The 14179-nt window shown below is 41.8% G+C and overlaps 1 protein-coding gene across 4 annotated transcripts in view; it reads right to left on the reverse strand.

Annotated features, from left to right (window-relative positions):
- Positions 1-13327, reverse strand: part of Dcp1a (decapping mRNA 1A) — a 56933-nt gene extending 43606 nt beyond the window's left edge. For 2 of the 4 annotated variants that reach the window (XM_029555347.1, XM_008851827.3), the window contains exons 1-3: positions 13080-13260; positions 9312-9352; positions 6456-6583 (exon numbers count right to left, since the gene is read on the reverse strand). In XM_029555347.1, the coding sequence (XP_029411207.1) occupies positions 6456-6583; positions 9312-9352; positions 13080-13214 (304 nt within the window). In that variant the 5' untranslated portion in view covers positions 13215-13260. Of the gene's footprint in view, positions 1-6455; positions 6584-9311; positions 9353-13079 lie in introns of all 4 variants that reach the window. The other 2 variants (XM_008851826.3, XM_008851825.1) reach the window with 2 other exon arrangements.
- Between the last annotated feature and the right edge of the window lie 852 nt (positions 13328-14179).

Here is a 14179-nt window from a genome sequence, read left to right on the forward strand (position 1 = left end):
TTTGTGGGCATCTTGGGCTACAGATGCATCTCAAAGGGTCTTACTTTGCTTCTGCCAGGTATTTTAGAATACTCATCAGCTGGCAACTAATTCTGTGTTAATTTTTTTGGCTCAACTAAGAAATTATGCAGAACAAATGGTTTAACTCAAATCCTAAGTCTGAGTAATGGAAGGCCCATGGTTACAACTTTCAGGAAGACATGTTCAGCTCTCGTCTGTGTATCAGCTCTAACTTTCCACTTTGTGAAGTCTTGTCTCCTCATGTTATCATATAAGATAGCATCCTTAATTTACAATACTCCCCATCCCCAAGGATCCCATGATAGCTGGCAGCCAGCATTAACTCACATGCCTCTCACTTCGCTTTCAGTTTTCACTCTAATATTATATGCATTTAAAAATGTCTGCAGGGGGAAGACTGTCAGGGTTATCACTAGATAGGAGACGAATATGTTCTTTGATGTGCTAATGTCTAGTATTCCTAGAAGTTTAGTGTTCCCAGAAAATGGTTTTATAATCCAGTAGGTTAGTATAATGGATTCTGTTTGAAAATGAAAATAGAAGACCAGAAGCTTGATGGTAATGTGCATGTTTATCCAGGAAAAGGACTCTGTATCATGGCCCACCTTCCAGTACTCAGGAGGTAGAGGCAAGAGTTCAAGGCTATATAGTGAGTCTGAGGCCAACCTAGGCTACATGAGTCTTTTTAAAATTTATTATTTTATTAATTATTTTTATTTTATGTGTATATGCGCATGTATTGCCTGCATGTAGGTAAGTGCACCCATGTTGTGCAGTACCTGCAGAGGACAGAAGAGGGTGTCGGATCCCCTGGAACTGGAGTTGCGGACGGTTGTTAGCTGCCATGTGGTTGCTGGGATTCAAACCCGGGTCTTCTGCAAGAACAGCCAGTGTTCTTAACCACTGAGCCATCTCTCACTGGCTGCTCTTCCAGAAGACCTGAGTTCGAATCCCAGCACCCACATGGCAGCTAACAACCGTCTGCAACTCCAGTTCCAGGGGATCCGACACCCTCTTCTGAGCTCTGGGGGCACTGCACGACACAGGTGCACTTACCTACATGCAGGGAATACACTCATTTTCATAAAATGAAAATAAAATTTCTTAAAAAGTTTGAGAGTTGGGATGTAGCTTGGTGGCAGTGTATTAGCCTAGAATGCAAAAACTCCTGGGTTTGATCCTCAGGCAATACCCAATCACTCAAATAAGAGTAGTTTTGAAGACTTCTTAGTTATAGCATACATATTTTCTTCAATGCCAGTATACCTTAAGCTGCCTAGCAATGGTCCCCAAAACATTTGAAAATAATATTTGTAAAGAGAAACAAAATGGGTTGGAGGTGCAACTTAGTGGCAGAACATTTGTTTAGCATTTACAAAGCACTAGGTTTGCACACTAGCACTATTGAAAAATAGGGGGAGGGGCTGGAGAGAAAAATTCCCGACAGGCAGCTTGTTCAGGGCACCACTAGTAAGAAGTGATGGAAAGAGACACACTACAGGCCTGGATTATAAGAGAATCTTCATGATACTTAAGTACTTACAACTGTTTGACTAATGAGATCATTTGGCTTGAGTCTTAAGGTGGAGGCATAATTTAATATATCTGATATTTTATAGCTATGATAGCCTTTTAAGACGAATAGGTCAAAGCAGCGGTTTGAACACTTTATACAAGGTTATAGTCAGTAAGAGACAGCAAAACCTAAAGGTGTCTGCAAACTGAATTCCACTCTAGAAAAGCACTATGGTAAAGCCATCCTTAGGGATATATTCTGTATCTTTTCAATCTAGAAATCATTTATACATTTCAAATAGGAGTGACTGAATAGGAGGCACCAAAGCCTAACTCAAAGTGATTGTTTTATTCAGGTATGACACAACAAAATGCATGCTATCGCACAGATCCATGCTGTAGACTTCCAGTACCCAGTATGACAAACATACTGCAGAGAATTATATAAATTCCAACCAATAATGAAGACTACAAACACCACCACCACCACCATCACCACCACAAGCATTTCTTGCACACACTAGCCATATTCCAGGCAGGCAATAGTCAGTCATGGATGGCTGGTGGCCAATATGCTAGATGGTGCTAGGGTAGAATCTTTCCATTACAGTAGAGATCTACTGGACAGCACGACTCTGGAACGTGGAAGACTGTGTAATTTTATTGCTGCAGTAGTGGAAGGAATGCTGACTTGGAAGACCAACAGGGCCAGAGTCTACATCTCTTACCTATTACCTTTTAACTCATGAGCAAGTGCCTGAACATGAGTATCTTGTTTGCTTCATTTGTTAAGTTGGGAAACAGAAAGATGGTGACATGAGTATCACCACTGCTCAATGACCACAGAACCTGCAACCCCTCAATTCTTTACTCAAGTCCAACTGAAGCCTTGCTGCTACCAAAGTCCTTATACAGGATGAAAATACAGTATTTCTGAAAGATTCATGGGAACCACCAAACCTAAGGCCTTGATGAAAGTATCTTCTTTGTACAGTTTTACCTTTTGCTTTGGAGTGGAGTAGGTGAGTGGGTGCTTTGTATAAAGAAAAGCTAAAAATAAATCAAGTAAATAAAACAAGTTAGAACTGGAAACAGTTATAGTTCAATGTTTTTTCATATTAACTGTAAAACCTGACCCAAGTGAAGAAAGTTGGATATGAAGGTAGGACTTGAGTTAAGTGGGTCAGGTGCCTTGGTGGTATCTCCCACAGGACAATGACAAAACAGCTACAGGATCAGGTCTAATCACCAGATGCAGAATCAGATCCTAACTTTTTATTAATAAACAAATCCCCAAATAACTCAACAGCTTACTGACTTGACAAAACTATTTTTTACTTTTAGGACTATGTAGACAAGATGTATATTCAAGAGAGGTCCTAAGACCCCCATCACCCTCTGTTGCTCTGCCATTTCTCTCTGATACAGCTCTTCCTTAAAGATTTTCCCCAATGGGACAACCTGCTTAACTGAGTTCTCTGTTCAAAGACGGAAGCCTTTGTTTCTATCCCTTAAAAACTCTCTCTAAAACAAAACAAAACAAAACCAAAACTCAGTTGACTTTTCTCCACAAGAATATTCTAATAAGATAAATACCCCTGATAATTTAACATCTATTATTCTATGATGCTATGATGGATTAAATTTACAGAACACTGGTAATTTTATGTTAACCCCAAATTAAAGATTAGATAGCTGCTAAGTTTCACAAAACAAAAACCAGATTAATAGTTTGTGTACTTACAAATCTGCCTTTATTTGTTCTGCAGATGAGAATTACTTCCAAATAGCTGAAACTCTGGTGTTAAGTTCTGATTAAGCATGTTTCAATTATATGCCATACTTTCAATTTCACATGAACTTTGAATTGTGAATGAAACATTACAATTTGCTCAGGCTTATGCCAATGGTAACCAGGTCCACAAGTATCTTCGTTTCCCCACTGACTAGCAGGAGTGAGAACCAGTGTTGAGGCAGGAAAAAGCAGAATTGAGCCAATTTCATAAAAATGAAGAATTTCCCAAATAGTTAACAAAGAAAATAGCCATTTGCAACATTTAGTTTTTACTATTAAATAAATTTATCTGAACTTATATGCTTTAAAAAAACATGTCCAATTTTGTTTTTTGAGAAAGGGTCTTATAGTCCAGGATGGCCTCAAATTTGTGATAATCCTCCTGCCTCTGCCTCCAAAGTTCTTGGCTTACAAGTAAGTGCACACCACCATTCTGAACTTGAAAAATGTCTCTAATATGTCCATAGGATTTAAAATTTGGGAGGTAATTACCTGGCAAATACCTTACTGAAAAAAATCAAGAGACAGATTCTGTTTTGCTCTGATACTTAAAAATGGTGAGGAAGAACAATTTGGGATTTCCAGCTTTCAAATGACCTTGCTACCTCTCATGGGGGGGGTGGGGTAGGGGGTGGGGAGGGGTTAAGGGATGTGTAATAGCCAGTGGTTTTCATTTTAATTCCTATTTTATACTGCAGATATCCCTCAATACCAATTATCTCTCAGTCAAGTGAAATTCAAACGGAGGAAATTTACTTTAGTTCTTTAGAACCAATAATTCTCTAACAATGCCCTTACCCAAAATCACTCTTCCACAACAACCAATTTTGATATTCCTACTGGGTCAATGACAAAACTGCCCTCTGTCCTCAACCCTACTTTCAATAGCCATGTGAATGATCAGAACCCAATGTACTTTTTTTTTCTCCTTTTGGTGGTGATGGAGATCTAACTCAAAGCCTATGAATGCTAGGTAAGGTCTCTACCACTTACACCTCTTCCTTAAGTGTACTTTTTAGTACAGATGATCCTCTACTTATGATCTGACCTAAGATTTTTTTTTTTAGTTTATAAAACGGTGTGACAAGAGGCAGTTGTACATATGAACCCACAGTGCTTCTGATAACACACCCAAGACCAACCCCAAGTCAGGGAGGTGGGCAAGCAGCCTCTGCTCTAGCTGAAGATCTACTGGCAACTGACAGCTACTAGGAGAGGGAGAATCAGTTTTCTTTAAGGATGTGATTCCTGGGAGGTTGACTAGACTCCAAGTGATGGACTCATACCCAAGAGAATTTGGGGAATACAACCTAGACACAATAGGCCTCTTAAAAAAAAAGAAAATAGGCTGGCTGTGGTGGTGCACGCCTTTAATCCCAGCACTTGGGAGGCAGAAGCAGGTGGATCTCTGTGAGTTCAAGGCCAACATGGTCTACATAGTGAGTTCCAGGACAGCTGGGGCTAGAGTGAGATCCTGTCTCAAAAAGACCAAAAAAAAAAAAAGGAAATAATAAAGCACATCAAGTTGAGGGTGAGGAAGGTAGTTAGGGGTAGTGGAGATGGAAGAGGAGGTCTGAATATGATGAAAATACACTGTATGAAATTCTCAAAGAATCAATAAAAATATATAATAAAATAAAATGGTGTGAAAGAAATATACCTTCAGTAAAATTATACTTTGGATTTTGTATTTTCCCAGACTAGTAATGATTTGGGGAATATCTCTGCATTTTCCCAGGCTAGCAATGATTCCAGGAATATACTCTTCCAGAGCTGCACTGCAACAGCCAGCCACAGTTCCCAGTCAGTCCTATGACCACAGCAGGAAGAACCAATACTATGCAGTACTATGTTGCTAAGCTATGACACTCAACAGTTTAGGTGTACTAACATTTCAATGTGTGAGGGATTGATCAGCAAATAATTACATTGTAACATCTCTGCTGTACTTTCTTGAAATGGTAACTGAGCTTTGCTGACTGAATTCACTCACTATTACAGTCTGTAAAAATTTTTGAAAAGACCCTGGACTAGGGAACTCTCCAACTAAACGTTTGCCTTGTATCTCTGAGTCTCTGCTGACCCAACTGCCTATCCCACATAAGTTGCTCTCTCTTTACATTAAAGGACAACAGCTTTTGGCACAGTACTCATATCTACTAGACACTCAAACTAGTATATTGAAAAGCACTCCAATTCATGGCAAAACACTTTCTCTAGGGAAGTATCAGTATTTGCTACCATTTTGTGTCTCTCAAACCAAGTACTGTTTCCCAGGGCATGAGCAGACAAGAGTTCAGTGCTATAACAAAAACAAAGACTGAAATATAATTTCATTACAGAGGCAAATATAATACTATTAATAAGTGGGATGGTATAGTTGTCATGGCTAGCTTCAGTTGTCAACTTGACATACCTGGGAAGAGGGAACTGACAAATTCCCTCCAGCAGACTGGCCTGTGGACATGTCTGTGAGGCATTTTCTGAATTGCTAATTAATGCAGAAGGGCCCAGCCAACTGTGGGCAGTGTCGCTCCTCAGCAGAAAGTCCTGGGTTAAATAAAGATAGCTGAGCAAGCTAGGGACGCAAGCTGGTAAGGAGAGTTCCTCCATGGTCTTTGCTTCAGTGCCTCCCTTCAGTTTACTAGAAGATGGCACTGTGACCAGGAAGTCAAACTCTTTCCTTCCAAAGGTGGTTTTGGTTATGGTGTTTATCACAGCAACAGAAAAGCTAACTATGACAATAACTAACTAAAATAATGCTAAGTTAATTACACAGCGTCTTTTCAATTTTAGAGCCAGCTTAAAAAGTTTGATCTTTGGTCTGGTGAGATGGCTCAGTGGGTAAAGAAACTGAGGTTGATCCCCAGAACCCCATGGGGTGGAAGGAAAGAACAACTCCTGTGAGTTGTCCTCTGACCTCCATATGTGAGCTATGGCATATATGATCCCACACACATACAGCCACATAAATATTTAAAATAGTTTGATCTTTTACCAAGACTCTCATTTATAATCATAAAATAGAGTACAGGCCACATTTTGTACTACAATTTGAAACTCCAAAAACCAATGTCCTGAAACTAAAGTCACTCAATATTAAATGTAAATAGATAATACTCACAGCTTGCATTTCTATACAGAAGAAACGGTTCATGGAGCTGAAATTCCAAATCTTTATTCACTGGTTCAACCAAATTGTGCATATTTAGTCGATTGACAATGGTAAAACCATGGTAAGGTGAAGCTGACCTTAGAGTTAAAGAAAGGGAATACGTAGTTACCTTTTAATCTTCAAAAAAGTTATCTACTACCTTATTTTCCTTTCAGAAAAGGCTGAATACATTACTACATCATATAACACAATCAGCATTTGAAACCATAAACAAAAATACAAGGCTGGGGACATAGCTCAGTGGTAGAGTGCTTTCCTAGCATGAGCAAAGCCTTGGGTTCAGGCCCCAACAGGAAAAAGTTAGATCATTCCCTTCTCTGCTCACAAAGACTCAATTCCTCAGTGTAAAAGCCAAAGTCTAGGAAGGCCAGTTTGAAGCCCCAACCATACCTCACCTCCTATTTCTTTGCTTGCTTTTCCTGCTCCAGCCACACTGGGCTCGTGCCACTCTCTGTAGATGTGTTTCCACCTGGAGACCTTTGCCTGGGTGACACCCCCAAATTGGCACAGCTCATCATTTCCAGCAAGCATGTGCTCAAATGTCACTTTCTCAATGGTGCCTTCTTGAATCCTTCTTTTAATGTTGCAAACCTCAAACGCCTATTGTTTTTCTATTTATTGTCTTTCTCCTACCACTAGAATGTAATCCATATGAATGGGGATTTCTACCCCTGCCTCCACCACAGATGTATACCAAGACACACATAAGCATGTGATAAATATATGCTGGAGGAAACACCACTCTTATTTAAATATGGTACAGAACTCTCTAGAATGACTGCCACCCATTACACCAGTAATTTTTCTTACATTAAATAGGTCTTTGTATCTTTGTATATTTTTCCTTTTGTAGATGGACTTGACTTCTACAGTGCGAATGCCCTTAGTTTCCTTATCACACGATCCTTTGGACACTCTACCTGCACCTAACACTGCAGCTTCTCATTTGTTTCTGTGAAGTACATGGGGATATAAAAGGATCCTATTCCACAAATTAACAAGCTTAGCATCAAGGCCTGTGCCCAAAGTCACACAAATTACATAACAGATTCAATTTTTTTTTTCTCACTCCAAATCCAGGCTTCTAGTCTAAGCGACTTCTGCTACATAATATTCTGAAATGTTCCCATAGAGGTACTTGAGTTCTTTCACTAGAACCAATGCCATATAAGCCTGTATAAATTGGGTTAAATTAAGCTAGTCACTATATTAAATTTCACATTTTCTACAATCAATGGATCTATTCTGTTCTTTAACATTAAATCTTTTATTTATTATTTTTATGTGTATGTGTGTATTGCCTGCATGTACGTAAGTGCACCCATGTTGTGCAATGCTCATGGAGGACAGAAGAGGCCGTCGGACCCCTGGAACTGGAGTTATGGACAGTGCTGCCATGTGGGTTCTGGGATTCGAACCCGGGTCTCCTGCAAGAACAACCAGTGTTCTTAACCCCTGAGACATCTCTCCAGCCCCACCTTTAACATTAAGTCTTAAAAGTATTCCCAATCTCATAGACACCACTGTTTTAGTAACAGTGAGGGGTTTTTAGAGATTTATATTGCTAAGGAAGGGTAATGAAGAGGTTGAGGCTAGACCTTTTTTAAAAAAATATTTTTATTTTATGTGTATGAGTGTACTGTCTGCATGTATATAAGTATATCCATATCATGCAATCCCCGAGGTCAGAAGAGGGCATCAGATTCCCTGGAACTGGAGTTAGGACAGTTGTTAGCTGCCATGTGGCTGCTGGGAACCAAACCTGGGTCCTCTGCAAGAGCAGTCAGTGCTCTTAACCACTGAGTCATCTCTCCAGCCCCTGAGGCTAGACCTTTTTTAAAAGGGAAAAAAATGAACAGAAAAGAAAGTATCACAGAAAGAGGACCTTGACATATAAACATCAAAGCACTTCCACCTAAAAGAAAAAAAGGAGGGTTTAGATAAGATCACAAAGCCCTATATTGAAATTTGGAATAGTATTAAACTTTTAAATTAGCACCAATGGAGAAAGTCCACCTATAAAAGATAACTCAATATAAAAAAAAGACCCAGATGTGAATAGACCCTGCCTCTACCACCCTAAGCTCTAGAAAACAAGGGAAGGGACCTGCTTCTTTAAGAACAAGATCTTACAGGAGCACAAGAAAACAAGTGTCCCATGAGTATGATATACTGCTGGTTGCTTTTAGGCCCCTAAGATGTTTAACAAGGTAAAGTTGCAAACCAATCATTTTAAGAGAACTTATTCTCAGAGAAGTTTCAAGTAAAAAAAAAAACATGCAATTATGAATAATCCAGGTGTTCTAGAGCACTCTCAAATAAATGAAAAACACATTATTAAAGACTTATACATATCCTAGAAACTTTGGGGGGAGGGGTAAGAGGGAAAGGGGCAGAACTAGTCATAGAAGAGCTCATTTAGAAACCACAGACAAGAGGGACTGCCTCTACTTTTTTATAGCGCTAGTTTACACATTATATTTCACTCATATACACGTGTAAGTTATGTATTCTTTTTGATATGGGGATAGGTGAGCAGGCATCTTGGATGCATTATCAGAAAAAGCTTTCTATTTTGAAATCAGTTTGCTAGGCTCCTCAGTCAGCTCTGGTTGTTTACTCTGAATCACAGGAAGGACTTGAGAAGGGAAACAGCCTGGATAGGATCTTACAGCCTGGAATGGATGAATACCTGAAGGGGATAAACAGGAAGTTTCCAAAGACAAATACACAACAGAAACGAACTACTTCATAGGACACTGCTCACCATTCAACTAAAATACAAAACAAGTTTAAAAAACTTACCTTCGATAGACAAATAAGGTCCCTTCTATGTCAGTCTTCTCCTGTAACAGATAAGTCTGTTAGTTTTTCACTAATAATTCAACACCAAATAGTCCAAGAGGAGAAAAAAATGCTTTACGTTTAATTTGTTTTATCTACTATAAAATCAATCATGACTGATTGATGGACTGTGTGTGTGTGTGTGTGCTCATGTATCTGTTCATTTGGCAACCTTGGTGTGTTCAAGAGCTGTCCACCTTGTTTTTTGGGTCACGGTTGTTTAAGCTTCTGATTGGCCAGAAGCTAGCATCTTAGGCTAGGTTGGCCGGCCGGCCAGCAAGCTCTAGGGATCCACCTGTCTCTGCTTTCCTAGTGCTGGACAGTAAGTGCAAGACACCATACCCTGCTTTTACCTGGGGGCCTCAGATTCTCATGCTTGTGAGGTAAGTACTTTACTTACCTCCCTGGCCCCCAAATTAACCACTTCTGAACAGGTAAAATAAGTCTCTCTTCACAAATCATATATTCATTCAACACTACTGATGCATATTATAAGTATATGCAATGTCTAATTCAATAATGTGTCTATATCTGTAGCATTCTTCTATTTTAACTACTAAGAAAAAAATCAGAATTAACTTTAAAAAATATTTTATTTATATATATTTTTATGTATGAGTGTATTGCCTACATGTGCGTACATGTACCCATGTTGTGCAATGCCCTTGGAGGTCAGAAGAAGCTGTCAGATTCCCTGGAACTGGAGTTACAGATGGTTGTTAGCCACCATGGGGTGCTGGGAACTGGACCTGGATCCTCTGCAAGAGAAGCCAGTGCTCTTAACTGCTGAGCCATCTCTCTAGTCCCAACTTTAACTTTTTAAAAGCTAAAATGTTTCAGCTAGATTTAAGTCAAGGTCTTGTATGGCAACTGTTTGTTGCAGTTTTAAGTCTATCAAAGTTAAGAAAAAAAGGGAAACTTAAAGAAAAAACAAAAAACAAAAACCTAGGACTGGGGACTAAACTCAGGGGCCTGGAGCTTGTGAAACAGAGCTGTATCACTGAATTAAATTCCCACCCCCTAGGTAATTTTCTTATAATATACTTTGTTTCATCACTGAAGGACTTTGGAATATTTTCATGGGTAACACATTTTATAGTTAGCTAAGAACTACTAACAATGTTATTTTTAGAACATTGCTGAAGAATCATGGATACTGAAACCACTGTCTGTCTTGGACAATTTTGGTCTTACAGAGACTTAAAAAAAAAAATTAACTGAAAATGTGATTAAGAAAGCGAACTTGCTGGGTGTGGAGGGCACACCTTTAGTCCCAGCGCTTGGGAGGCAGAGGCAGGTGGATCTCTGTGAGAGTGAGGCCAGCCTGGTCTACATAGTAAGTTCCAGGCTAGCTGGGGTTACATAGTGAGTTCAAGGCCAGCTGGGGTTACAGGGAGATCCTGTCTCAAAAAGACCAAAAAAAAAAAAAAAGTAAACTTAGGTTAGGTATATAGCCAGTGGTAGAGTGCTTGCCTAGCATGCATGAGGCCCAGAGTTTGATCTCTGCACTTGAAGCTAAGTGAGAAGGTGTAACTCATTACTATCTTTCATTTGCTGTGACAAGTATCTATTTTTTCTGAAAACAAATAATCTTATCACTCTGTAGTTCATGGCCTAGATTGGATCTAAATATTTTAATGTATTCAATAAGTTATCAAAACTTTAGCATTAGTCATATCAAACTGAATTTGAAGGGATAAAAAAATTAAAACTGAATGAAAAAACATCTATGTCTTATAGGAGTACTGCTGTGGTTTATATATCACCATGAAACTTTTCCTTCCTGAAGCTGTTTCTTGCCTTTGAAATGTTATTATTAGCCAGGTGTGGTGGTGCATAGCTTTAATCCCAGCACTTGGGAGGCAGAGGCAGGTGGATCTCTAAGATCAAGGCCAGCCTGGTCTACACAGCAGTTTCAGGCCAGCTGGGGCTATAGGGAGATCCTGTCTCAAAAAAGTTACTGTTATAAGAAAATGGTAATCAGTTGGGCATGGTGGTGCACACCTTTAAACCAGCACTTGGGAGGCAGAAGCAGGCGGATCTCTATGAGATAAAGGCCAGCCTGGTCTATACAGTGAGTTCCAGGCCAGCTGGGGCTCATGGAGACCCTGTCACAAAAAAGAAAAAAAAAAAAAAAAAAAAAAAAAAAAAAAGAATACGGACCTGAAAGAAAACTTGCCTCCCAAAACATTGTGCAAAATTAAAACTCACTATTAAATAAGAGAAAAGGCTATGGTGAATGTACTACAATAAACAGTGACTTACTTTTTCAATTTCATATTTAAAACACAACTCCATGGTATAAAATCCTAAAACATTGTAAACCTTCGTAAAAAACCAAAGATTATAGTAATAAATATTACTTGAGGGGACTGGAGAGATGGCTCAGCAGTTAAGAACACTGACTGCTCTTGCAGACAACCTGAGTTCAATTCCCAGCATCCACATGGTAGCTAACAACCATCTGCAACTCCAGTTCCAGGGGATCTGACACCTTCTTCTGACCTCTGTGGCATTGCACAACACGGGTGCACTTACACACATGCAGGCAATACACTCATACACATAAATAAAAAAATACTACTTGAAATTCTTAGCATTTGTGTAAAATCCACAGCTCACAATTTATAGAACAATTTATAATTTTATTCTTTGTGGCTTCCCACATCTCTTTCTCTTCTAGAAGGGGAAGGGAAAATGATTATGAAAACTTTACCTGAATGAACTGTTCATAAACGACAAATGGTTTCACAAAACTGCTACTCTAGTGTTACATTGGAAAACAGTTACAACAATGTTTCAGTTTTGTTACTTAAGAATTTCATTACTTGTTGAAGCGTGGATGCCAATCATTGATGACTTCTACCCAATCAACAGTTACAGATTACAAGTGTGAAGCTTTTAGAGCTGAATGAATTAATTAGGGAGCATCAATTATGAGCAATTATGTAAACAACTAAAGCAGCTCCAAGCAGAGGTCAAGAGTCAGTGAATACACAACGTAAATTTTCGGACCTCCATGCGGCGCACCAAAGCTAAAAAGTACTGAAGTGAGCAAGGAAAGGTGACATCACCTGTCTCCTTTTCTCTGCATAAACTCTCCAGGGAATCCAATTAACACCATAGAAGGTTCCCCCCCGCCCCCCAAGCGCCTCGAAATCTTTCTCCAAACTCTGGAGATACAGTGTGGTTCGATTAAAGCCGGACTAACTCTTGAAACTAATTGGATTTCAGGTTTCAAATCCAAATGACCTCGGCGTTGGGGGGCTCTCACGTCTGTTGATGGAAGGGGTGTTTATTTTGTGGAATATGTATATATGTAGTTTACAATAGTCTTCAAGGTCTCAAACATAGGTTTTCGGCCACCCTTCCCCCTTTTAAAATCTCACCCGTCTCATGTTCTCCCAATCCATCCTGTCTCATGGTCATCCTATTAAAGACGGCATGTCGTCCAAAGTCCCCAGAAGCGACTCCAAGGGACGATCCTGCCCCATTCCTCTCCAACCGCTTTTCCCTGCGAGGTCTCCGTTCTACTCTCGCTCCCCTCCTTCGGTCCCACGTGCCCCGGTCACCCCCTTAGGCTCTGGCTCAGCCTTCGGAGAGGCTCAGGCGTCGCCCCTGCCGCCCCGGCCTCCCGGTTCGCTCTCCACCCGAAGCAGTTGCGCGGCCCCTTTAAGGGCTGGCAGCTGCCGGGTTGGCAGGGGTCCTCCCAGGCTGGGCCTCACTCACCCACTGGTTGGCCTTGGGGCAGAAGGTGTACAGAGCGACCTGGCCCGTGAGGTCTGCGATGCTGGTGATATAGGGGTCGTGTTGTTTCAGGGCCGCCAGGCTCATCTCCTGCCCTGCTCGACTCAGCGACTCCATCTTGAATCTCCGAGCAGAGCCCCTCCGGCGGGGGCGGAGTCGTGAACCGGAAAGTGCCATCCAGACAATGTTCCCCCAACGCCGTCCGCGCGCTCCACGTCCGCTTATGAGCAGAGCCTCGCGGAGTGCTGGTACAGCAGCGATACCAGTCCGACTCTTGCACACCATGGATACCAGGTTCCGACCTCGTTAGGGCCCCCATCTGGCAGACAGTAGCGGCGTCCGCGGCTGCGCGGGTCAGCCAGCTGGAGGGAGTCCTGCGCATCCGGGCAGAGCCCGGTAGACGCTAACCCAGGTTGCGAGGGCTCCCAGCCAGGGCGCCTCACCACCCCAGAGCGCCCCACCAGGGCTCCCCACCACCCCCAGAGCTCCCCACCAGGGCTCCCCCCACTAGTGCTCCCCACCACCACCAGTGCTCCCCACCACCACCAGAGCGCCCCACCAGGGCTCCCCACTACCCCCAGGGCTCCCCACCAGGGCTTCCCCCCGGAGCTCCCCTCTAGGGCTACCCCCACCCCCAGAGCTACTCCACCCCCAGGGCTACCCCCAGGGATCCCCCCTCCCCTCAGGGCTCCCCCTCCCAGGGCTCCCCACCACCCCCAGGACGCCCCACCTGGGCTCGCCGACACCCCTAGAGCTCCTCACCACCCCTCGGGGCTCCCCACCAGGGCTCTGAGCTCCTGCCAGGCAAGGCTGTACCCCGGAACCTCGGAACCCTGAATGTTACTGTGACCCCCGACTCCTTCACTGTTAACGGTTTGGTGATTTTTTTAAAAAAAGAAATGTCGGGCGTGGTAGCGCACGCCTTTTATCCCAGCACTTGGGAGGCAGAGGCAGGCGGATGATCTCTGTGAGTTCAGGGTAGCCTGGTCTACATAGTTCTAGGACAGCTGGGGCTACAGGGAGACCCTGTCTCAAAAAGACAAAAAAAAAAAAAAAAAAAAAATCTGGGCCAGGTGGGGCCT

This window comes from Nannospalax galili, unplaced genomic scaffold, assembly GCF_000622305.1.
Source record: "Nannospalax galili isolate Female #2095 unplaced genomic scaffold, S.galili_v1.0 scaffold485, whole genome shotgun sequence".
Lineage (NCBI taxonomy): Eukaryota > Metazoa > Chordata > Mammalia > Rodentia > Spalacidae > Nannospalax > Nannospalax galili.